Source organism: Watersipora subatra, chromosome 4 (assembly GCF_963576615.1).
Source record: "Watersipora subatra chromosome 4, tzWatSuba1.1, whole genome shotgun sequence".
NCBI lineage: Eukaryota > Metazoa > Bryozoa > Gymnolaemata > Cheilostomatida > Watersiporidae > Watersipora > Watersipora subatra.
This window is the reverse complement of record NC_088711.1, coordinates 29,369,294-29,393,775: the sequence shown is the minus strand read 5'-3', so window position 1 is coordinate 29,393,775 and position 24,482 is coordinate 29,369,294. Positions and strand designations below refer to the sequence as shown.

Below are 24,482 nucleotides of genomic sequence, written 5' to 3'. Positions count from 1 at the left end.
GAACGATCTTTTAATGTAATCAAAGCAGAGCAGACGTAATTTAGCTATTACTTGCTAATTATTTCACATTTATATCCAAATCCTTTTATGGCTGTTTTATTGCTTTTGTTTATCAATTTATTTGACATGCAAAAAGAAATTTTCCTCATGATACGAAGTTTGAAAGTTACAGCAGTTTGACAGAGCTTGAAAATCTTTACAGTTGTTTTTATTTTCTCTCTCAATTTATTTCAACTACACAAAACATTTTTCTCATGATAGGGGGCCTATGTAGTTTGAAAGTTGGAACGGTAAATGTTGTTATGTCAAATACAAATCAATTTTCCATGCAGACTTTTTATTACCCTGGCAACGCCGGTTAGCACAGCTAGCATTGTTACATCTGCACATATTGAGAACACTAGAATATAAAGCCTGAGTAAACAAACACTTAGCCTGAAAACATAAACACCTTTGTACCTAGCCTTATTCTCAAGTTCACAGCTGAGCTTAACTAGAATAGCAAGTCTATCCTAAACTAACAGATTACTGCTAAAAAAAACTACAGGTCAATATGGAAACATGTCTTATATGCCATTGTACCGGGCCACAATTTGGATTCACAAGTGGCTATTTTATACAAAATGCAGTCAAACCTCTTCTTGATATTATCAAAACACATAAGTTTTCGGAGAGATGGTGTTAAATTTAATAATAATATTTTTCCATAGCCAAACTAATTTGCAACAATGAAAATTGAAGTTTTTCTAAACATTGTAGTGTCTAAGCGAAAATGAAAAGGCTAGAGAAAACCAAAGGTAAGATGTAAAAGAATAGAAGTAAATCAACTAAGTAAGTTTAAACTTCAAATAGTTTAAGCTTCAAATATAAGCTATGCCGCACATCTTGATCACTCACTCTACCTCTCCAAACCTCTCCTTGTTGAGCCTAACTTCGACTAATGTGTCTCCAACCTACAGTAACAATAAAAACTGCTTCAATTCTTTCGATACGGCACACAACTAGTGACATGCGGCATCGTGTATTCCGTATGGGACACCACTTTGAGAGCCGCTCGATGCGTCATTAGGAAAAGTGGTATTTCTTGACTTGTACTAGGTGTAGACCTAAAATTTCTTTTTTTTACAAAAAATAAACAAACGATATTGAAACAAAACTCGAATATGAAAGCTATAACTGTTGGATTCAGTGCTATTATATTCAAAATGGACGCCGATCGCGAAGAAAGTACATCTCGACTTTGTGCATAAGATGCTGGTTATATTTAACTCATTAAAACTCTGAGTCTTTATTTTGCAGTGAAGTAAATGTAACAGTGAATCCGCCGATTCAGATGGTGACCATGATTCAGATGGCAACCATGATTTAGATGGTGACCATGATTCAGATGGTAACCGCGATTCAGATGGTAGCCATGATTTAGATAGTGACCATGATTCAGATGGTAACCGCGATTCAAATGGTAGCCATGATTTAGATAGTAACCATGATCAGATGATGACCATGATTCAGATGGTAGCCATGATTTAGATAGTAACCATGATTCAGATGATGACCATGATTCAGATGGTGACAATGATTCAGATGGTGACCATGATTCAGATGGTAATCATGATTCAGATGGTGACAATGATTCAGATGGTGACCATGATTCAGATGGTAATCATGATTCAGATGGTAACCATGATTCAGAAAGTGACCATGATTTAGATAGTGACCATGATTCAGATGATGACCATGATTCAGATGATGACCATGATTCAGATGGTGACCATGATTCAGATGGTGAAAATGATTCAGATAGTGATGGTAGAAAAATGTTAGACCATGTCCAAAGCAGCGGTTTTCGAAAATTAATTACATTTCAGCTAAAAAATCATGTAGCAAAAGAGTTGATGTGCATTAACTTACAAATTTAGGTTGTTTTCATATAATCAAGTTTTCAACAGTAAGCTTTTTACATCTATATATATATTTCTCAAAGTAGGTCGCATGTCGCCTGTCTGCATTCCGGCTATAAATGTTAAAATCTTTAAATAAAGAATCTTCACCAAAGAAGATTTGATCTCAGACCCTCCCGTTCGCAAGTCCGGCACCGTACCAATTAGGCCACAGAAATTGATGAAAAAAACTATTTGACATATGTCAGTATATGGGCGCAAATACCCAACGGCTTTATGTACTACGCAGGGTCATAGCATAACATCACGAGAAGCTAGTAGCGCTCATTAAAGATGTGGTTGCGTCAAAAAATTCAATTAAATGAAATTAAGACCCATAAAAGGCTAAAACATCAGCTACAATTTGATGCCATTTTTGTCTTTGTAGACCAACCCTGTCCAGAGATATATGCGTTTGAATGAGGCCCTCTTTTAAAAAGCTCACGTTCCAGCGGGTGCCTCTTTCGTGACGTCACAAGCAAGGTATCTGAAACGAAATACGAGCAATAAATATGAGGTCGCTTCGTTAGCCAATCATGCGCGCGAAATTTCTATATAGGCCGTAATAAATGTTATCACTCGTAAAACGCGTTGTCTGTGATCTCGAAGATTCTCATAATTAGAGAATTAATTCTCATCATTACTGATTCAACGCGTTTCAACAATTACTAAGTTATACATAGTTTTAAAATGGCTTCAAGTTGGAGCAACCGCTACTCAGAGTTATCTGAGCAACTTTTAGTAAAAGATTGGAGTAGACAGCCTATGGTCAAAGCTAACAGGCGTCAGCAGCGTTTTGCTGCAGAGGAAGACAGAATGGAGGTAAATTAACTTAGAGTCTTCTATACTTAAGTAAATGTAATATTTTTATAGTCATAAATACATATACTAATTAATAAAATGATAATTCTTTGCTATCTCCAATCATCGTTTCATAGCTTATCTGCCGTTTTACCTAGCTATAATATTTTTTTCGAATTTTCTTTGGTAAATTAGAGTCATGATTACAAATTATTTTCACTCGTAGGAAGTGGGTAAAATCGATTGATCATTGCAAATCTTTAATTTCCAGAACCAAAGCTTCGAATCGTTGGCTTGGCGTACTTGTGCCTTTATTAAATGTTTATTCGTTTTTAAAATTACACTCGCAATCTATTTAACTCCCAATTTGGAAGCTGTCAATAGATACGCTTTAGAATGACATATTTATGAATGACATATTTATTGCATTTGTTTTACTGATTACAGAATGTTTACGTCGTCCCACCAGCCGAAGAAGCTTTGTCAGTGTGGAAACTGCCATAAAGGGGAAAGAGAGACTTGAATGCGTGCTGCATAAGCCATGTTTTGTTTGAGTTTGTTGCAGTAGATGAATTTGTCTTATTGTATCAGCTAATACTTTTTTAGCCAATTTTTAATACAAGCTTTATGCCGAGATGAAAATATTTTTGCTTGTAAAAATTATCCCACGACCAAACGAGCGGAGCGAAGTGTGGGAGTTTTTATGATAAATGCATGTGCACACAACTTACGAAAATTATTCATCAACAATGAGACGAACCCTCGTCAAGAAATTTCATCAACAAATTTAAGCATCATTATGTAAAGTCGTTAAAGTATAATAACGATACAAAACACATTTAAACCTATTTAAATATATTACCAAGTCTTTGTGAACCGTCGGTATTATCTTAAAACTTACCCATCTGATCGGATTATACACAAATAGACAGATTAATTTCAACGAAAATCGCCACAAAACACTTGAAAAGCTTGGTTTAATAAAAGTTAAGACCGAAAATTGAAATGTCGAGGGACAGATAATAGAACGATGAAGTCTTGCGCATTCCGCGAAAAAATAACGTGCACTTTTCACCAGTCTATAGCATTGTCGAATTGCCGAAGGTTTTGGCAATTAACATAGGAGTACAGAAATCGTTTCATTTTTGCCAATTTCAATTTTTTGATTTTCATTTGCCGACACATTTGAATACTTTCCCATTCTAACTGATGTCCAACGCAGTATAAGTAAAGCAAATGACGATGATATTTTTTAACGTTTCTTATGAGATTATTACAATAATTAATTATAAGTTTGGATGACTACAGAACAATGACTACGTAGTACAGACTTTCTAAAAATCTAACGCAGTGTAAGTAAAGGCATGACGATGATATTTTTTCTAACGGTTCTAATTCTACCTGCCAACTCTCACGCATTAGGCGTGAAACTCACGCAATCACCCCAAAGAAAAAATGAAAATGCGTGAGATTTTTGCCCCAATTTCCACAATTTTATATATACTATCATTGATACATCGATTGCCCCAAAACCAAATCTCACGCATTGCCCCACTCTTGGGTTGGCAGGTCTGGTTCTAATGAGATTATTGCAATAATTAATTATAAGTTTGGATGACTACAGGACAATGACTATGTAGTACAGATTTTCCAAAAATCTATATAAATATCACAACTTTGTGATATTGTTAGCTATGCCGTTTTGAAATGTAAACAAAAGTGTGCGTTGGTTTTTTTATTATTACTATATAAATAATATTGGTTATTCTAATAATATCAGTGCATTTTACTTCTAATATTGGCCAATATTGCATTTCTTTTTTTGCAGGAGGAGAGATATAAACATATAATCTTTTCCTTTCATTATTGCTATTTGTTGTATATAATAACACCCAGTACATTACAGCTACCATTGCAGTTATCATATTTGACTGCTAATATTGCATTTCTCAACCATCAGTACCCTTTCTTTTTTCCAATATCACTTTGGTCGTGGGCTGTATGACAGTGGAATTTCTAGTATAATAAAATAATATTGTTGAAGATAATGCAAAACATGATTTGCAGAATATTGTAGTGAATTGGATATGGTATATGGATGTCCGCAAAACTGGAGAATGTGAGTTCAAATCCAGTTTGCAGCAGACTTCTCATCCTTAAAACTCTATCCCTGTCTATATTCTTTTCAAAGACGTGGCTTGCTTATTTCACTTCGGTAGTATTCGGTAAGAATACTACTAGTAAGAAACTAGTACGTAGGCAATAGGTAATAGGCGACATAATGTGGGTGGGGCTTATGAGAGGCTGTATATCGTTAGTATGGGTAGCTGCAGAACTGTGCTGATACAAAGACCGCGTTCTACATAAGTGACTTGACAGAATTACCGTAGACCGGTAGAATTGGTAGTCGGTACCCAAATGTTTACACAACATTTGGAGAAAGTGAGTAGAACAAATTTTCAATTTTCGTTATTTGAGGCCTTTGAAACATTCATAATAATGCATCTGTAGCAGGATTTAAAATTTTATTCTAGCCAACATGAGCAAATACAAAATAAGATATATGCCAATAGAGCCGCGTAAGACTAGACTTTCATCGCAAATACCCGATGTGAATACGAGAGATAGAGACAGGTTGCCTAACGCGTGACATCATTTTGGGCAAGTCTGGGCAAGTTTTGGTGGCCTGAGTGTTTTTACGGCGATCAGATTTTTTCGGTTTTAATCTTCAAATATCTTGGCAATGTAATGCCAAGATGTAATGTAAGCTAGTAATTTTTAAAAATTAATTAGTTTTAATACGATGAGTAATTACTTGAAGTATTTATCAAGGAGGTATTGCAATTTTTTGGGCTCTGGAATGAACTAAACAAATTATAGTGCATCTAAGTAGCTTAGGAGAATATTTACTCGAATATATAGAGGTTTGACTATCGAACTATGCATATGAAGGAAGATTTTAAGGTATTGATACAGTAAAACTTGAATCAGTATGACTAACAATGAACGTATCCACCACTACGGGAACGCGGTGGATAGAGGAACATAAACATTCACATTTCCCAACTTTTCTTGAAAAAAAAACCTTTTACAAAATCAACCAAGAACATCGATATAGCCAAAAGGCAGCAAAGTAACCAGCTATTATATAGCGACAAACCTTCTCAGTAGGTCATGTGAACTTCTAGAACGTTCTCGCCTCCCTTCATCTTGGCTGTGTCTGCGCTCTCGTTTGCCTGATTCCCTTTTGCTGCAAATGGCCATTGACATATGTAACCAGCTATCATTTACATATCATTTATTAAGCCTCGTTACTGGGTTTATTTCATTAAAATCAGGTTTAAAAAATTCTAGAAACCAAAGATGAGGTTTAGCACAGATTGTGTGTGCTATTAGATTGGTTATGCATAGCCAATGTGTTTTGAGAAAATTATGGAAGTTTTTGCCTTGACTGCGGTATATTAGGGTACCCCTTAATCAAGTTAGTTTGGGTCGATTGACAGTGGACAAGCACATGCATGCTGATTAAGTTGGTTTGGGTCGATTGACAGTGGATAAGCACGTGCACGCTGATTAAGTTAGTTTGGGTTGATTGACAGTGGATAAGCACATGCATGCTGATTAAGTCAGTCTGGGTCGATTGACAGTGGATAAGTACATGCACGCTGATTAAGTTAGTTTGGGTTGATTGACAGTGGATAAGTACATGCATGCTGATTAAGTTAGTTTGGGTCGATTGACAGTGGATAAGCACATGCATGCTGATTAAGTCAGTCTGGGTCGATTGACAGTGGATAAGTACATGCACGCTGATTAAGTTAGTTTGGGTCGATTGACAGTGGATAAGTACATGCACGCTGATTAAGTCAGTTTGGGTCGATTGACAGTGGATAAGTACATTCATGCTGATTAAGTTAGTTTGGGTTGATTGACAGTGGATAAGCACGTGCACGCTGATTAAGTCAGTTTGGGTCGATTGACAGTGGATAAGTACATGCACGCTGATTAAGTCAGTTTGGGTCGATTGACAGTGGATAAGTACATTCATGCTGATTAAGTTAGTTTGGGTTGATTGACAGTGGATAAGTACATGCATGCTGATTAAGTTGGTTTGATTCGATTGACAGTGGATAAGCACGTGCACGCTGATTAAGTCAGTTTGGGTCGATTGACAGGGGATAAGTACATGCACGCTGATTAAGTCAGTTTGGGTCGATTGACAGTGGATAAGTACATGCATGCTGATTAAGTTGGTTTGATTCGATTGACAGTGGATAAGCACATGCATGCTGATTAAGTCAGTTTGGGTCGATTGACAGTGGATAAGTACATGCATGCTGATTAAGTTGGTTTGGGTCGATTGACAGTGGATAAGCACATGCATGCTGATTAAGTCAGTCTGGGTCGATTGACAGTGGATAAGTACATGCATGCTGATTAAGTCAGTTTGGGTCGATTGACAGTGGATAAGTACATTCATGCTGATTAAGTCAGTCTGGGTCGATTGACAGTGGATAAGTACATTCATGCTGATTAAGTTAGTTTGGGTTGATTGACAGTGGATAAGTACATGCATGCTGATTAAGTTAGTTTGGGTCGATTGACAGTGGATAAGCATGTGCACGCTGATTAAGTCAGTTTGGGTCGATCGACAAGGGATAAGTACATGCATGCTGATTAAGTCAGTTAAGGTCAATTGACAGGGGATAAGTACATTCATGCTGATTAAGTTAGTTTGGGTTGATTGACAGGGGATAAGCACATGCATGCTGATTAAGTTGGTTTGGGTCGATTGACAGTGGATAAGCACATGCATGCCGATTAAGTCAGTTTGGGTCGATTGACAGTGGATAAGTACATTCATGCTGATTAAGTTAATTTGGGTCGATTGACAGTAGATAGGCACATGCACGCTGATTAAGTCAGGCTGCATACGCTTATCATGTGCAGTTTCCATTCAGCACACGCAGCTGAATACCAACAAACCTTTGCAGATGTGTGAGATTTTGAATATACTAAAGAATAATAGTGGCCAACCTGTCTGAATGGCACAATACCTTAGTTTAGCCTCTAACTTTTTCATATCATCCAGTGAGGGTGCAAGCCGTATAACCTTTGTCTCTACTTTCTCCTCTACAAAATTTGTAATTTCCTCTCGGTCAAATAAAGACTTGATATTCTTTTTGGTAGAGACCTTTGGGTTCAATTCATGCACGAGCTCAATGACTTCAGACGGGAAGAAGCCATTGGGTGAACCATCATTGTCAATTTCTTGAGAAGACCTAAGAAAAAGAAAATAATTTAAGGTTCAATATGTGGTTGCGTCAAAAAGATCGATCTCATGAAATTAAGACCAATAAAAGGCTAAACATCAGCTAAAATTTGATGTCGTATTTGTCTTTGTAGACTAACCCTGTCCAGAGATATATGCGTTTGAATGAGGTCCTCTTTTAAAAAGCTCAGATTCCAGCGGGTGCTTCATTCGTGACGTAACGAGTGATACATGTGAAAAGAGTCCACGAGCGACAAATATAAGATGTCTTCTTCAGCCAATCATCAGGACAAAATTTTTATATAGGTCATATTAAATGTTATCGCCGGTAAAGCGAGTTATCTGTGATGTCGCAGATTCTCGTTGTTAGGGAGATTACTCTATTACTAGTTAGTTACGCGCATCAACTACTAGTAGACTAGATTCTAGTATCTACATGCATCGACATATTTATTTTACATTAATTATCAGACAGGTTATGGTTAGAGCTGACAGGTGTCAGCCAAGTTACATTGCAGAGGAAGATAGGAGAATGGAGGTAAATTTATCTTTTAACTTTGAGTATCCTATACATATATTCTAAGCTAACGGTAATAACTTTAGTACTGATGAATACATCTACTAATAAGTAAAATTATAGCTTTTTGCTATCACAAATCATTGTTGCATTACTTTTTAATCGTTTCAAAACCTTTTATTATTTCACCTAGCTATAGCATTTTCTTTGTCAATTTTAGCTAGTAAGTTATATTCATGATAGAATTTATGTTCTGTGTCTAAAAAGTGAGGGAAATCGATCGATCAATGCTCATCTTCAACTCTCAGAAACAAAGCTTCGAATTGTTGGTTTGGCGTATTTATGCTTTTGTTGAACATTTATTCCTTTTGAAAATTACACTCACAATCTATCTATCAAATTGAAAGCTTTCAGTAGATACGCGCTAAAACGACATATATATATGAACAACACTTATTACATTTGTTTTAATGTTGCTGGATGTTTATGTTTACATGTTTACATGTTTACAGGTCTACTAGCGGAGCCGTCGTGTCCGTCTGGAAACTGGCTTAAATGGAAGAGACACGAATGTGTGCTGTAAAAACCAAAATATGTTTTGTTTGAGTCTGCTGCAGTAGATTAATTTGTCCTATTATATGAGCTGAAACTATGTAAATGACCATGACTTGGATGGATGCTTTTAATACAAACTTTGTGCTACGATGAAAATTTTTCGGCTTGTAAAAATTATATAATAAAATAATATTGTTGAAGACAATGCAAAACATGATTTGCAGAACATATTGAACACATTATAGCCCTGTTATCATCTGCGCTAAAGTCTTCTCTGATAGATGGACATATGAAGTGTAATCAGAGGTGTATTAACAGATACTTTTGAATAGCTCGATTCAATTTCAACAGACCAAATATTAAGTTCAAAAAATTTTATGCTCCAACCTACTAAGTGAAAACAGCCGAGTCCACAAACCGCCAACCAGGTGCAAGAATGGTTTTATTAATCTTTTACCAGAATCAGTGGGTTAATTGATTTCAATGAACTTGATGTTGTTAACGTTCACTATTTCGGTCAACTCATAAAACCATTTTGTTTTGTACTGGAATTAACTAATCGAACGGACCAGTAAAATTTTCTACAAATTAATACTAATAATGACTAGATAACGTAGACTATACATGACTTTTGGGATGCAGTTGGTTTCGCCATATATTTGAACATTATTTCCAAAAATAGCGGCATGCCTATTTTATTTGGTAACTAGTTTCCAGCGTGCGTGTAGCAACTGAGAACTTAGCTGATACAAAGCCGTGATGAAATATGCTAACTCGACGACCTAAATACCGTAGACCGGTAGAATCGGTAGTCGGTACTCAAATGTTTACACAGCATTTAGAGAAAGTTATTATGACAAGTTTCCAATTTCCCTAGTTTGAGGCGTTTAAAACATTCATAATAATGTATCTGTAGCTGAATTTAAAATTTTATTTTAGCCAACATGAGCCAATACAAAATATATGCCAATAGAGCCACGTAGGACTAGACTTTTATCGCATTAGCCGATGTGAATACGAGAGATAGAGACAGGTTGTATCACGCGTTAAATCATTTTGGGCAAGTCTGGGCATGTTTTTTTGTCTGAGCGTTTTTACCGCGATCAACATTTGTTTATTCTAATCTTCAAATATCTTGACAATGAGATCGCCTAACACAACAAACAGCATATCAACTTGATAGAAAAAAAAAATACTTTCTTTTAAAATGAACTCAAATTTGACGTAACCACATTTTGAAAGACTGAAAAAGTGTAAACATTAAACAATGAAATAAAACTCTAAACAAGGTCTAATTAATGTAAGCACACACTCATGGATAGAACCATTGTCAACGAACTTGAGCAACAAAAATTAGTAGTGAAAAGGTTAAAACAAAATTAAACTGAGCACTAATTCGTTCTGTAAAAAATCACCTTATATTCAAAATGATAGTAGTTCTCTCAAGTTTTTAGTGAGTCTAATTTTTGTCTAATCGTGCACTTAGACATGGCTAATCATCACTTTTATTGCACTGACCTCAGGCCACCGGTGCAGTTTACTTGCGGTCTGAAGGTTGCACACAGCTGCATATTGTAACAATAGCCACCATTTACATCACTTGTGACTTGCCGATGTCCTTTTTCAAAAATATAGCTATAAGGAACAAGGAACTAGCGCTGTTCTGTACACAAACCAACAAATCATCTTATAAAGAAGTTGAATTTGTACAATTTACAGTAAAATTTACCGTAAAATTTACACTGTATTGGTGCAGTACAATTGCAGTTGTACTATGCATCTGCACAGTTGCGTTTGCGCTTATGCATTGCCTTTGCATTATATTTGCAAAAGTTCAACTGCCAAAATATTAGGGCAATTTGTGGTTTGTGTATTGAACGGTTTTTAAAATAATAATAGTGGGTTCAAACAGTAATAAAATAAAAATGCGTAATGTCAAAAGTTGTCTGATTTTTGCCGTTTGCTTTGAATAAAAGAGAAGACAATTCATAATTCCCCTTCAGTAGCTGATAACAAGCAGTTGTTTCCTATTCACTGAACCACTACCTAAACTTGACACCTGACACTACATGTAGAGGGATGTTGCAGTGTGAATATTATGATAGAACTGAGGCAACTAAATTACATGCACAATGGGCCACAGGAGCATTATAATGGCAACACAATAGTGATGTTACAGTGATAAAGTAAATCCTAAAGCGATATGAGATATCAGTACAATGAAACCAGAGAAAATACGCTACAATACAGTACTAGTGTACAATATGCTGGTATTGTACTGCTAGTATTGTATGGCAATACTTCACAGGAACATAGCACATTCACAACTACTACATTCACAGGAACAGTAATTTTACTATTCTAAACCTTTTATTCTTTCCCTTGTTGTGCATGCACATAACGTTGATGTCATACTGCTCATATCTGTTAGCTAGTGATACTTTTAACTTGGAGAGAGGCTTGGCGTTAATCAGAACATCATCTAATGTTGTTGGTGAATGAGAGGAAGACCGGTCTGAACTTGAGCGATGGTGTCTTAAAAAAAGAACACAAAACTTGATAGTACTACCAGAAATCTACTAAAGAAAATTGTAATGAAAGGAGACGAAGAGACCCAAGACAGTTAGTGACAGGCAACAGAGCAATAAGAGAAAGGCAACATGGTGACTCAATTCGACTAAAGTAGAACGGCAAACTCAAAGAATAATCAAAATAGAGAATGTTTTCTACAGCAATCACTGAACTTTACAAAAATCTTTTCCAATTAAAACCTGCTTGTTTATTTCCTTGTTGACTAACAGCTAGTACCTGCTTGGCCTGTCCTTATCATGAGAATGAGAACGGCTGCAAGAATATCGAGATATTTTATTGCCACTGTCCAAGGAGTGTCTATTGCTGGACTGTGCATGTGAAGGTGGAGTTTGTCGTGGAGAAGGGTTTCTGCAAAAATGTAGTTAAAGGAATAAATAACTATGATTAGAAGACACCATTGTACTATATTGCTAGCTGACAAAACTTCTTAGAAAATTTCAAGACAACAAAATTCTCAATTATCAAAAAATAAATAGCAACGGAGGTTCGAAAAAATATGTTATCATCGCAAGGAAGCAAAATACTTTTCCTGAGTGTGACTACCTTATATTCTAATAAACATTCAACACTATATACATTTTTAGAATGTCAATTGATGCATTTACAAAAACATACAAAAACAAACACAATGTTTCTAAACTATAAATAATGTATAAGTAAGTGAGCGCCAATATATGGCACCATCAGTGACTCGCCTTTTGTAAGTCTTATCAACACTGTGAGAAGCTACAGGTGATTCATATCGTTCCTGTTGAGGATTTGACCGTTTTCTCTCAGGCTGTGGACTAGACCGACGCAGATCTTTCTGAGGAGTTCTGGATTTTTGTCGTTCTTTTTGTAAGCTCTGGGATCTTTTATGGTTTTTGTATGAACTCCTAGATCTGCGCCGATCACGCTGACAACTTCTAGATCTACGATGCTCACGTTGAAGGCTCTTGGATCGTCGAGGACTTCTTGAATATCTACGTCTTTGACCACTGCGACTGCTTGACTTTCGTTTTGGTGGAGTCCGTGATCTTCTGTTCAACCTTTTGTCAGAATACCGACCTCTCGAGCGAGACCTACTTCTTCTGAAGGCAAATATGAACAAATGAAAAGATGATAAGAAGCAGCAGTCAAACCAAGAGAATCTTTGGCAATGATTATTTGTTGAGCTGAATATGATCTGGATAAAAAAAATACAATTGATTTTTCCATCAACAAATGGAAGTTAGATCAGAGTGTACACATAATCATGCAGTGTTTATATAAGCAATGAATTTATACAGCAGCACACGTAAGGAACAAAGTTTAAACAGGAACTCACCTGCGTCTGTCTGATGGCATTCTGGTAATGTTAACCCCTCTGCAAAATTGAGAGCCTTACTCACTCTGTTCCACAAAAGCCTGCATATTTGCTCTGTTTATTTCCCAAAACCATGCACTTTATCAAACTATATCAAACAGCACCTTACTACAAATTTTTTTTACTACACATGTTCATTCCAAGAGCAACGTTCAAGAAAACGATTTAGCAATCTCGAATAATTTTATCAGCAACGCATATTTCAGTAGCAGTGATGTAAAGTGTTGCGTAGAGTACAACTTTGGTTCTTTGATATCTCTAATTTACACTTTAGAAAAGTGTTACCCAGTATATGAATAGAAGAATCTAACATGAAATCAATTTGATTTTGTAAAACAAACTCCAAGCAGCAACCGATAAAAAAACATGTAATCAGTGTCACAATGGAAAGATTAGATGCAAATTAAGCTGAAGGTAAACTCAATGTAAAAGTTATAACTTATTATCAATTGGCCATTCAATAAAGATATTGGTTCCATATTAAGTTTAAAATTCTATCATTGTTTTGTAAGCTAGCTTCGTTTAGCCTAAATGTGTGTCGATTTATTTAATGAGGTCAGTAGACTCATTATTATGCTGACCAATTTTATTTTTCATAGTGCATTAATATAACAGATAACAATCAAACAACAGTTTCTTTTCCATACATCTAGTCATGTTGACCAATTCAACAAAGACCTTTCAGCTTGGCAAAGCTTGTTTAATACAACCTAAAAACTAGAGAAAGTCTGAGTACTAACATTTGTTAGTTACGTGACAATGGTGGCAATTACAAAAATCTACCTGAGAACCTCAATCACATTCAATTCTTACTATCTGTTAAATACCCTGATAGGTCTCTATCAGACAAATATTAATGACAAATGATTACTAAATAATAATAGTTTTCTATTAACTCATTCGCACCCAGGCGCGAGTTAACTCGCATATTTATAACGTTGCTATGCACCCAACGAGAGTTAACTCGCGTCTGAAATTTACCAACTCCTTGCATCATTATTTTTAAATTATAAAAGAATATTTTTGATTAGTTAGAAAGAAAAATTTCTGGCCAATCAGACAAACTTTAAAATATGCCTCTATGATGTCTCCGGCAAAAGTTATAACTAAATTAGTACACCCATCTCAGTTTCTACCAAAACCGGACATCATCGTGCCGACTTGAAATTTTATCGTTCGTGATAATTTTTTGTTCAACTCCAGAAGTAAATATGCAGATTCAGAAGTGGTAAGACATTGAAAGACCGCATAAATCAAATCAAAACATTATTTTAGTGTTTCAAAGTTTTTATTAACTTTTAATTTTGCCAATTTGAATCGTTATGCTCGAATAAAAATGCACTCTTCACGCTGCCAGCCATAGTCGTACTAATGTTATCTTTCAGTTTCGATAGGATTATATTGATTCTTAGAGCTGTCTATGAAGTCTGAAAAGTCAAGAACAGAGTTATTGAACATATTTTTATTATTTGAAACATTTTCATGATGTTTTATTTGAGTTATATTGGCATATAGATTTGCTATGATTTTGTTTGAAGGATGATGCTCGTGAGGAAAAGTTCGAAGTTAGAGTTTCATGATTTTCATGTTCATGACTAATTGCATATGTATAAATAATAATCATAAATATGTATTGTCTGTAATAAATGAGTAATTTTAGGCAAACTTTGTATATTTTGTAATTTTTATGGTGCAGATCTAACTTTGTTTCGGCAAATGACAATATTTTCAAAATTGGAAATTTCCTGAAACTGCCTTCTTTGAGGCATGGATCTACATAAAAGGGATATGAGTTGTTTATATGAATGTTATATATTTTGAAAGAGGAGACTTGGTTGGTTCTTTTGAAATTTGATTGAATAAACTATCTCAAGTCTGTATCCTGTAGTAGTAATTTGAATGACGACAACTTTCTGAAAGATTAGCGGCATCTGGGGCTAATCGCCTAGAAATTCGTCGGGTGCGAATGAGTTAATAGAATACATCGAAAGGCTTCAGTTTCACTCAATTGCATTTGATCAAAATTTTGATAGTACACACTCATTACATAAACATAGTTTGTGCTAGAACTAGAGAAGCCCCTTTTTCTAATAATCAACAGTTAATGTATCTAGCTATTTATTCCTCCGATTCAAGCCACAGATGTATAACCTTACCAATGAGGTTTTAGATGCTCCATTTTGAAGCCCAATGCAAGAACTAGTGACATATAAGCTACTTTTGCAGCAAGAAACTAAAACTTGAGAAGTTAATGGAGCAAGAGATGTCATACCCAATATCCAAAAACATTATACAGTCAAACATGGATAACTCGTCCACGGATAGCTCGAACACATGGTTAATTTGAACATTTCCTTTGGTCCGTTCCCACGTAATGATAAATTGCTATAGATAACTCGAACTCAACACTGTTAATTCGAACTGTTTTTTTGCCCAACAGCTACCGAAACGGTTGTTTTCGCTTTAGAAAATCACTTTATTCAAAGCCATAGAGGTAAACTTCATCTTTTCGTAATTCATAAGCGTCGTTATTACCACCATCGGCAAAATATTTTTGTCAACGACTTTTCTAAAAGTTTGGTGAAATTTGATTTATACTGCGATATGATGAATAGCACGGGTTAGCCGGGTCACGCGCGCAAGAATTTTCGCCACGCACATACAAAACAAAAATCGCATGTTGTTTTGTATGTGCGTGGCAGTTTTGTATGTGCGTGGCAAAAATCCTTGAGTGCGTGACTCGGCTAGCCCGTGATGAAGTTTTCCGACGTTGATTCCGTGTTGAATCAACGTCGGAATGTTGAATGTTTAAAACGTCTTTAAAAATGTTGTAATTAAACGTATACGTTGTCTGAGCTACAAAAAACTATTCATCGTTTGACCTAAACACAGAATACGTGTGTACATTTAATAAGTATCTATTAAAAAAGCGTGAGTGATATAGAATGTACCGTAAAACCTCGTAAAACTTCTAAGTGAACTGCCTCGGAGTGTTGCTCTTAACGAATCCCAGGTAAAGTAAGGTAATCCGCATAAACTTCAAGAAAAAACGGCAAAATTGATCGTGGGTAAAACCCCAAAAGAAAAAAATGTCTTTTCTTTTGAGCATTTCAACAACGATCAAGTTTTGCCAATGTCAATCTGAAAAACGTCCTGGCAATAACATCACCTCAAACAACAAACCAATCTCAAGTGATAGAAAAATCTCTATACTTTTTCATGAAAACGTTTTAAACTTTACATTAGAAGCATTTAATTTGAAACAAGCCATTTGTGCTTTTGATTTATATTATAGTTTGTATATGTACATGTATCTACTAATAAATAAGTAAATATATGGACTTGTGACAGTGCTCTGATAACTTGAATGCTCTGATAATTCGAACACTTTTGCTCGGTCCCTTGAAGTTCGAGTTATCCATGTTTGACTGTATATAGAACCAGCTTAGACTTTTATTGCTCATTTTCTAAACAGTGTTGTAACTAAAGCTGAGGAAGACCAAATGATGCTGATTAAACTTCCAAAGTTATTAAAGTTTCCAAGGCTATTTAAGAGATTTTGCAACCATGCAGATTCTTAGTATACATTGTAGCAGCCTTAAATTCAGTCAATAAAACTACTAAAACATATTTAGTTTTGTTTAGAGAATCAGCTTTACCACAGAAGACTGAAATAAGATAACTCTTGGCTCCCTATTCTTACATACAGACACTTCTTTATACTAAGTGTAGAGAAAAACGTGTCACAAACCTGACACCCGCCTGACACTACTGAAGCAACATTATTTCCTAAAATGGTTCGAGTGTTGAATTATACTTTTTACTTACTTCCTCAAAAATTCAAACGATAAAATTTAAAAACTTTTTTACGCAGCCTTCAATTCACCAGACTTTTGCTTCTCTTGTTTTATTAGCAAAATTACTCACATCTTTAACTAACCGTTTTACACTAACTTACTATTTTCACGAATAACATCAAATAAAACTATGACCACTATCAACACTAATGCTTTCATATTAGTAGCTTAATATTTCTTGTCCTTATTATTAGGCAACAACATAGGCCCACAATTGTAGTCAGCAAGTAAGGAAATACCGATTTTCAAACAACTTGTTAAATATAATCTATCATCTCACGTCAAACAACTTGTTAAATATAATCTATCATCTCACGTTGACTTACAGCGTGATTTCAGAAGTAAATTTTAAATAGCAATATATCTTAACCAAAAAATATATATAACCTGCTAATAGCTAGGGCAACAGAATGATACATGCAAACATGCCAAAGCGTATAAGTGCATGTGTATTTTTAATGACCAAATTTTGCATTGGTACTTTAACGGAAATCAACTGTATGAGAGCTCGCCGCTGCGTTGCCGAACGAACAGCTAATAATATTTTTTAGGTAATTTGAGCATAAAACATAGTCCAGTCTTGAAAAAAAATTAAACTATCAGTTAAAAGCTGTTGTAAAACTAAACAAACAAATATCATGAATATAAAGAGGTAGTTACCACTATTGAACGGAAAATTATAGATCCTTTTGGAAAAGCGCTGTTTCCTGCTACAATAAAATTTAGTCGGCTCGCTAAAAACATAGAAACCCAAACTGATGTTAGCGTATTTGCACTCAAGTTCCATCCATCACGTAGTACCGTCTAATCAATGATATACAGCGCCCATGGGAGCTGTACATCTTTGAACATCTGTACATTGGTCTAATAGTTTCCTACTATATCCAATTCTACCATCCAACTAAACCTTTCCAGTATACATGAATCTAATCATCTATATACTCCTGACCATAGGGCTCGTTAGCTATAGTTAGGCTATAGTTGCGCTGTAGTGTACTTTTAATTTTGTTATATAGTAGAGAAGCAGCCTACCATAAAGTGCTCAAAAAATGATTTATTTTATATTAGGATGGATAGAAAGCTGAAAGAATGTTCAGACCAGAATTTTATGCTGATTCGGAATATTTAGTTTTTACACCTCTAAACTAGCCATCAGACTAATTATAATGTATTACGTATTACAATAAATTAATAATATATTTGTTATAATTTACAAGTTCGACCAGTACCGAGCGGGACTGTGATACATTAAACTAATTCAAAATTTGCAGCTGATTTCAAATATCATATTATGAGATTTCAAAAATGCATGGATTTGAAATTATATTACATCTATTCACTGTATATATATATATATATATATATATATATATATATATATATTTCTCCAAGTTCATGTGTCGGAAATCCGGCTAAAGATCTTAAAATCTTGAATAAAATAGTCCGTACCGAAGAGGAATCGATCTGGGACCAAACCTATAACAAGTCTTACACCTAGCCCACTGGACTATGGAAGTCGAATTGCTATTCTGCCTATATAAGGCATTATATCAGGGCAATACCTATCTGCTTTACGTTTGACGCGGGTCATAGCACAACGTCACGAGAAGCTGTTCGCTCACATTATTAAACTGCCTAATAGCAAAACTCTCACTACTTCTCATTGTTTATAAGACAAAAAACTTTTCTCATGATATGTAGTTTGAAAGTTAGAATGGCAAATGTTGTAATATGTTAAATACAAATCAATTTTCTGTCCAAACACTCTTCTATTACACGGGCAACGCCGGGTGGCACAGCTATTAATAATATAATTATGTAAGTTATATGCGTAACTTGAAGTATGAATTATGTAAATATGATTGTGAATACCATCCAATTCCACTTGTTTTTGGACCAGAATTTGAAGCTTGTTCTGAGTATGTAATTTAAGATTCTATCAACTGGCCACATCATTTTTTGTAATGTTTTATGTAATACATGAATTTAACGATATAATTTCAAATTTCGCCAGTTTATCATTTGGAGAAAGCAAATAGGTTGCAACACATCAATCAAGATCAGCATTTGTAGTATATTTCAGATTTAATATTTATATCTTTCCAAGTTGCATAGATTTGAACTCATACACGATATTATATAATATAATGGATTACATAATTTGTCTGTCTGATGTAGCACCGCGACTGCGTGTTATTTCCTACACATCTACAAGAAGGAAAACTGAATCAAAAACTGTCACAGCTGTTTAAAGATTTGACCAAGTTGTAGAATCTTTTTTTTCTGTCTGGTGTCAGGGAAAGGTATCATGAGTGGAAATATTCTGCAAAATTTTAAAGACATAATCTGATACTTGATGTATAATAACTTACCTTCACCAGCATTCTCATCAGAATCTGTATTCTTTTCATCAACACCAGTTTTGTTTCCACAGTCCTTGCACTGACACATATCTGTACATTTGAGTCCAGCCTTCTGGCACTGGCATCTATTGGATGAACATCCTGTCTTACATTGACAAAACATGTCTTTCATCGCATCAGAAGGCGCTGGGTTCTGTGGAATCCATGTGATTTTGACATTGCCATTAGACAAAGTCCAGCCATGATTAGTGGGTAGGGGAGGATCAATATTGTTGGCTGCGCAGCTCTACGCCATATGGCTGCTTGGTAACAAGCTCTCATTACATGCAGCCTCAGTTCATCTTGGGTTGGAAGAGAGTTAGCTTTGGAAATCCTTGAGGGAGAGCAATAAACCAAATATCTTGCTTCGTTGACCTTTTCAGCTGTGTCAATATTATACAGCCTGCATATGAATTTCTCTATAGGGTGCTGAGTATCATCATCTACCTCAAACTCCAAGCCAAAGAGCTTAATACGCTGATGAAGTCAGGGTTCTGATTGAGCAAATTCAGAAACGATTTCTTTCCCTTTGAATGAAATGCGCTGGTACTATCACAACCGCTGAGTGCATGTAGACCCAGAAGTGCCTGGCAGTAGGGCGGTGTTACCTAATACCTAGTACCTAATAGTGCTAGTACCTAATACCTAATACATTTCCAATGTGTATGTATCGCATTCGTTCTTTTTTCCCACAGAAGTAGTACAATTAATCTGATGGAAACTCATGTACGAAGATATACAAATCATAAATACATGATTTGTATGTATCTTGACATGTATCTTGACACTTTATCATCACCGTACAATCCGATCCTTTGTCTTCCATGATAGACTTTATATGTGCTATCATTCTTGTGTCAGCTTCCTCATGATCTGATGCTAGACTCACTATTTTTTTATTACTGGTTTTCCCATCCATTTGAAAACTGATCTTGTTGCACTTGGAAGAAAATGCTATGTATACATCAAGATCCTATTTGATCTGTGCATTGCTCCACTCCTTACTCAAGAAAACCACCAAAGCTTCTTTGTTAGCATCTTCTGCCAAGAAGTCTGACCATTTTGGTACCATTTGATTTGGTTCAAAAATTGTCACCTTTTAACTGCCTTTTAATCCACGATGCAATCATTCTGTTGATTTGATGCTCGCCTCAGAATAGCTATCACAAACAAAATCCACCCGAGAAGAACCATATGATGTAGCGATTAATGCTAGCCTTTTCTTTTTAATAGGACACTAGCAACCATTCTAAATGTTGCTGGGGGTTTCAAAGCTTGAATATCAGCCATTCCATCAATGACCACAGCATCAAATTTTGGAGGGTTTTCAGATTTTGTGTAACATGTTGGGTGTGGTTCTAGCTCTTTCTCCAATGCTGTCATAAGGGTAGACTTAGCTGTCTTCATTATCAATCCATCCGCATTTGCCAGGCTTCCAGCGTACATTGCCAAGGGAATAAATAAGTACTTTTCTAAAGTCGATATTCCTCTGCTGGCTGATTACAAGAAGACGATCAAAGGTCCGTTCTGTACACTGTAGACTTTTTTTACTAAAAGTTTTCTTAGCACTTTGAGTCAAAGCAAAACCTTTCAGTTTGTCTGCCTTTATTGGTGCATTGAATTTTACTTCTTAAGTTGTCATCCGTTTTGTAACAAAATCTAAAAACTGCTTTTCTCCGATCTTTCTTGCATTTTGTAAATTATAGGCAATGTCAGCTGAAGCCTCCACTCCACTGACGATAGAGACAAGGTTTTTACTTTTGTACTTGAATGGGTTGATTCGAGCTGATATGATTTCTTTGATGAGACATATTGTGTCTTCGTCAGTTTTCCATGGTGATTCTGACAAGCCGTGCTTGTCTGAGCTAGTGGAGTCCAATTCTAGAAGCTTCTTTATTTTTGTGTGCACAGCTGTCCTTTGTGAATGAGCCATGGTCTATCTTTGTGAGGCAGATTGGGTTTTTGTGAATCCAACGAGAACCCCCTGTGGTTTAGAATCACGATTGACGGTCTGTTCTATCGCCATATCACAGGTAACGCTGGAGAATGGGCGGTGATGCTCATATTGAAAAGTAGAATAACCACAGTGATCTGCCATTGCTTGGTAAATTAAAGGGTGAGTTTTGCCAGCTGCGTCATCTCCATATAGTAAAGTGTGCCATACCTTGCATAGTTGGAGTGGTCGTATGCACAAAGCCATGGCAAGAGTTGTTGTAGTTAGTTGATATGGAGGTTCCAATCAGATTCCTTTGTGGCTCAGCCAAAACTTAGCAGCTGTGTCACCATTTCAGTATACTGTATCCAGAATCTAAATGTGGAGTTGCCTATTGAAGAGCTGACTATAAAATCTTGGAATGCCTGATTCATGGGGGCGAGTTCAAATTGTTTACATTCAGTGTGATTGAAAACAGCTCTGCTAACGTCCAAACTAAGAGAATCAAGGGCACTAGAGGATGCAAGACTTTCAGCGAATTCATTCAACAATAGGTCATACAGTGCTTTCATGCAGAGTTTGTGTGCCATGATGGACCTATTGTAACTATGACCATTGATCACCCGTTTTAGGCTTCCTTCAGCGATACATTGCGATTCTGTGATTATTTTGGCCTACCCAGCATCACCATACCTTTTGCCTATCGCACCAAGGAAAGCCATCACTGTGTAGAGATCTCCTAATCTAGGGACAAGTCTTGACATGAGAATGGGATTGAGGAAGCGAATAGTTTGTGCTTTACAATATATAGCATGGTCAAACACTATTACTGCAGTTTCTATAGCAAACATGTCAGCTTCATCGATACTTTTCTGAAGAACCCTAACCAAGGTTTCACCACAATTTTCCATGCAATAGAAGACACACTTTTCATCATCCACGCTTTTATAATTTTAAAATCTGAACACTTGACTCATAGCAGTAATTCCTATCAGAAAAATGGGGATTTTCTGAAACTTTAGGAGTTGTCCTCCTTCGAAATAGAATCGTCTTAGAACTTCTAAATGTGACCAGTTGTAGGTGTAGAAACTATATCATTAAACTCAGCATAAAATTCTGGCCGAGAATCTAGTCTTACTTTATTCTCCGTATTTATATAAATAAGAGTGAAAGATAGCTCTGGGCTGCTTCTCTGCTAATAGAGATGGAATAATAAATGTTGTTGCTTCTTCACTCATCGTTCCCACTTTCTTTCTCTTAAACTCAACCCTTAGCTTCGGAGTCTCTGGTTGGGTGCAGGGAAGGTGCATTAGTTTATAATCATTGTCAACACAACACGCAGCATCTATGTAACAATGACAGCACAAGAAATCAGCGAGTCAAACCGAAAACTCATTCAATCGGAAACATTGTTTTTCCAATAGGATCTATAATTTTTCCCATTTTGAACTCAAAACCCCAGAATTGCAAACTTTTCAGCAAATGTGGTGCAAAATCAAATGCTGGTAAGACAGGTAATGTTACTGCTCAAAACGAGATTCTCATCATACAGGCTACCCCAGAAGTTGATCAGTTTGTGGAACTCAATGATTTCAGATGTCAAATTTCTGTTATAGGTAACAGTATAGTCTATATAGCTGGCTACATTGTGCAAAAGCTAACTAAAGTGCTGTCGTGACATTGGCCGTCAGTTGCTGGTTACCACTAAGTCAAGTATCCGGTACCAACATCTCTATACTCTACTCAAGCTACAAAACAATGGAGGATTGGTGCGTCCATCAGACGATGTCATCAGGATCCTGCTAGTTGCAGATCGATGCTTTCGTATTAATGCAAAGCCAGATCCATTCCATTGTGTGGTGTGTGTTATCAGTAGTGTAGGATCTAGTGATGTGCTATGCCTTGGGAAACACCTTACAGACACGGCAGATGGCATATCCAACCATTGCTTCATTGATGAAAAACCTTATTCAGTCGTTTTATGATCTCTGACAGCATCATTATGCTAAAATCATACATTCAAACTGCAAGGTGCATCTTTGCGGCATAAAATACTAAAGCAGTACTTTTTAAAGGCCAGTAACAATGTAATCACTGTAATATTCATCTGCAGCTGTTGTGTTGTTATTCCTAATCTGATTTAGTTCTAAGAAGCTCTGATGCACCTTGGCTCAATACCCAGTGCTATACAAATCTCCTTTTACACAGTTTCTGTAACCTGTATGTATAAGTTTAATCATCTGATTACACTAATTCCTGCATTTCCTTGTTTGCATTATTTTGATTATCCTCTATTACAACTGTTTTTAATTTCCGTTTAGTTGTTGCAGTAGTTCATTCCATCTTTTACAGATACTGTATTATACATATCATACATTCATAAGCTATTATCACTTAAATCTTGAAAACAGTTTCTGTTTTGGCAGCATATGTGTTGTTTTTATCGAAATACTTCATGTGCTAAGTTTTTCCATATGCATTTATGCATAAGTAATATAAATTTTAATATAATGGAACAGTTGTTATTTGCCTGAATATATCATTTGCTGGGTTTATGCATTTGTAATACAACAGTTTGTATGAGTAACATGGTCCACGAAAATCTATTATACATCTACTTATCATTTGATATATCCCACTCCATATGTTGTAAATAGGTTTTCTTCTATCAGGGTACTCTAAACGTTGTGTAGGAGTAGCTTTCATCAACACCCAGCTGGAAAATAACTATTCAACATGTACATTTGTCATCTTTCACCATTTGTTTACAAACGGAACTAGTATCCGATTAGCTCTCCAATATGGCGCATGCTTTACGTATCGCTATCAATTTAAAAGTCACGTGATTGCCATTCCAGGGGTTTTAAGTTCAATGGCTACCGCTATCGTATTACCATGCGAGCCTTTACAACGGAAGAAAATCCCTATGAAATATAGAAACCTCTCAGAGCCGTATTACCAGTGATGTAGCCCTACCCTATCTCTCCCTAACTAAGTTATGGTTAGAAAAATTGTGTGTTTTTCTAAGTATAACTATAGTTAGAGTTAAAAAAATTTTAGACTTTGCCAATTCTCAAGGTATATTATAGCTCTATTTCATTGATTCAAGTACACTAATGTCATTATGGTCGACATTCAATGGCCATTCAATATAAAAGCAGCATGCAGTACAATACAGTGATGTAATGTTCATGTAACGCGGCAAGATTGTGATCCTAATTGGTTGGTTCAACTTATTACTACAGATGTGCTCATTTTTCATATCATA

At 35.8% G+C, this 24,482-nt stretch overlaps 1 protein-coding gene across 1 annotated transcript in view; it reads right to left on the bottom strand.

Annotated features, from left to right (window-relative positions):
* The window catches only part of LOC137393520 (serine/arginine-rich splicing factor 4-like), a 42,243-nt gene extending 25,020 nt beyond the window's left edge, over positions 1-17,223 (bottom strand). Inside the window, exons 1-7 of the mRNA XM_068080100.1 lie at positions 17,206-17,223; positions 12,984-13,022; positions 12,373-12,747; positions 11,894-12,025; positions 11,453-11,620; positions 7,799-8,023; positions 5,902-5,991 (exon numbers count right to left, since the gene is read on the bottom strand). Coding sequence (XP_067936201.1) covers positions 5,902-5,991; positions 7,799-8,023; positions 11,453-11,620; positions 11,894-12,025; positions 12,373-12,747; positions 12,984-13,003 — 1,010 coding nt within the window. The 5' untranslated portion in view covers positions 13,004-13,022; positions 17,206-17,223. The remainder of the gene's footprint in view (positions 1-5,901; positions 5,992-7,798; positions 8,024-11,452; positions 11,621-11,893; positions 12,026-12,372; positions 12,748-12,983; positions 13,023-17,205) is intronic.
* Between the last annotated feature and the right edge of the window lie 7,259 nt (positions 17,224-24,482).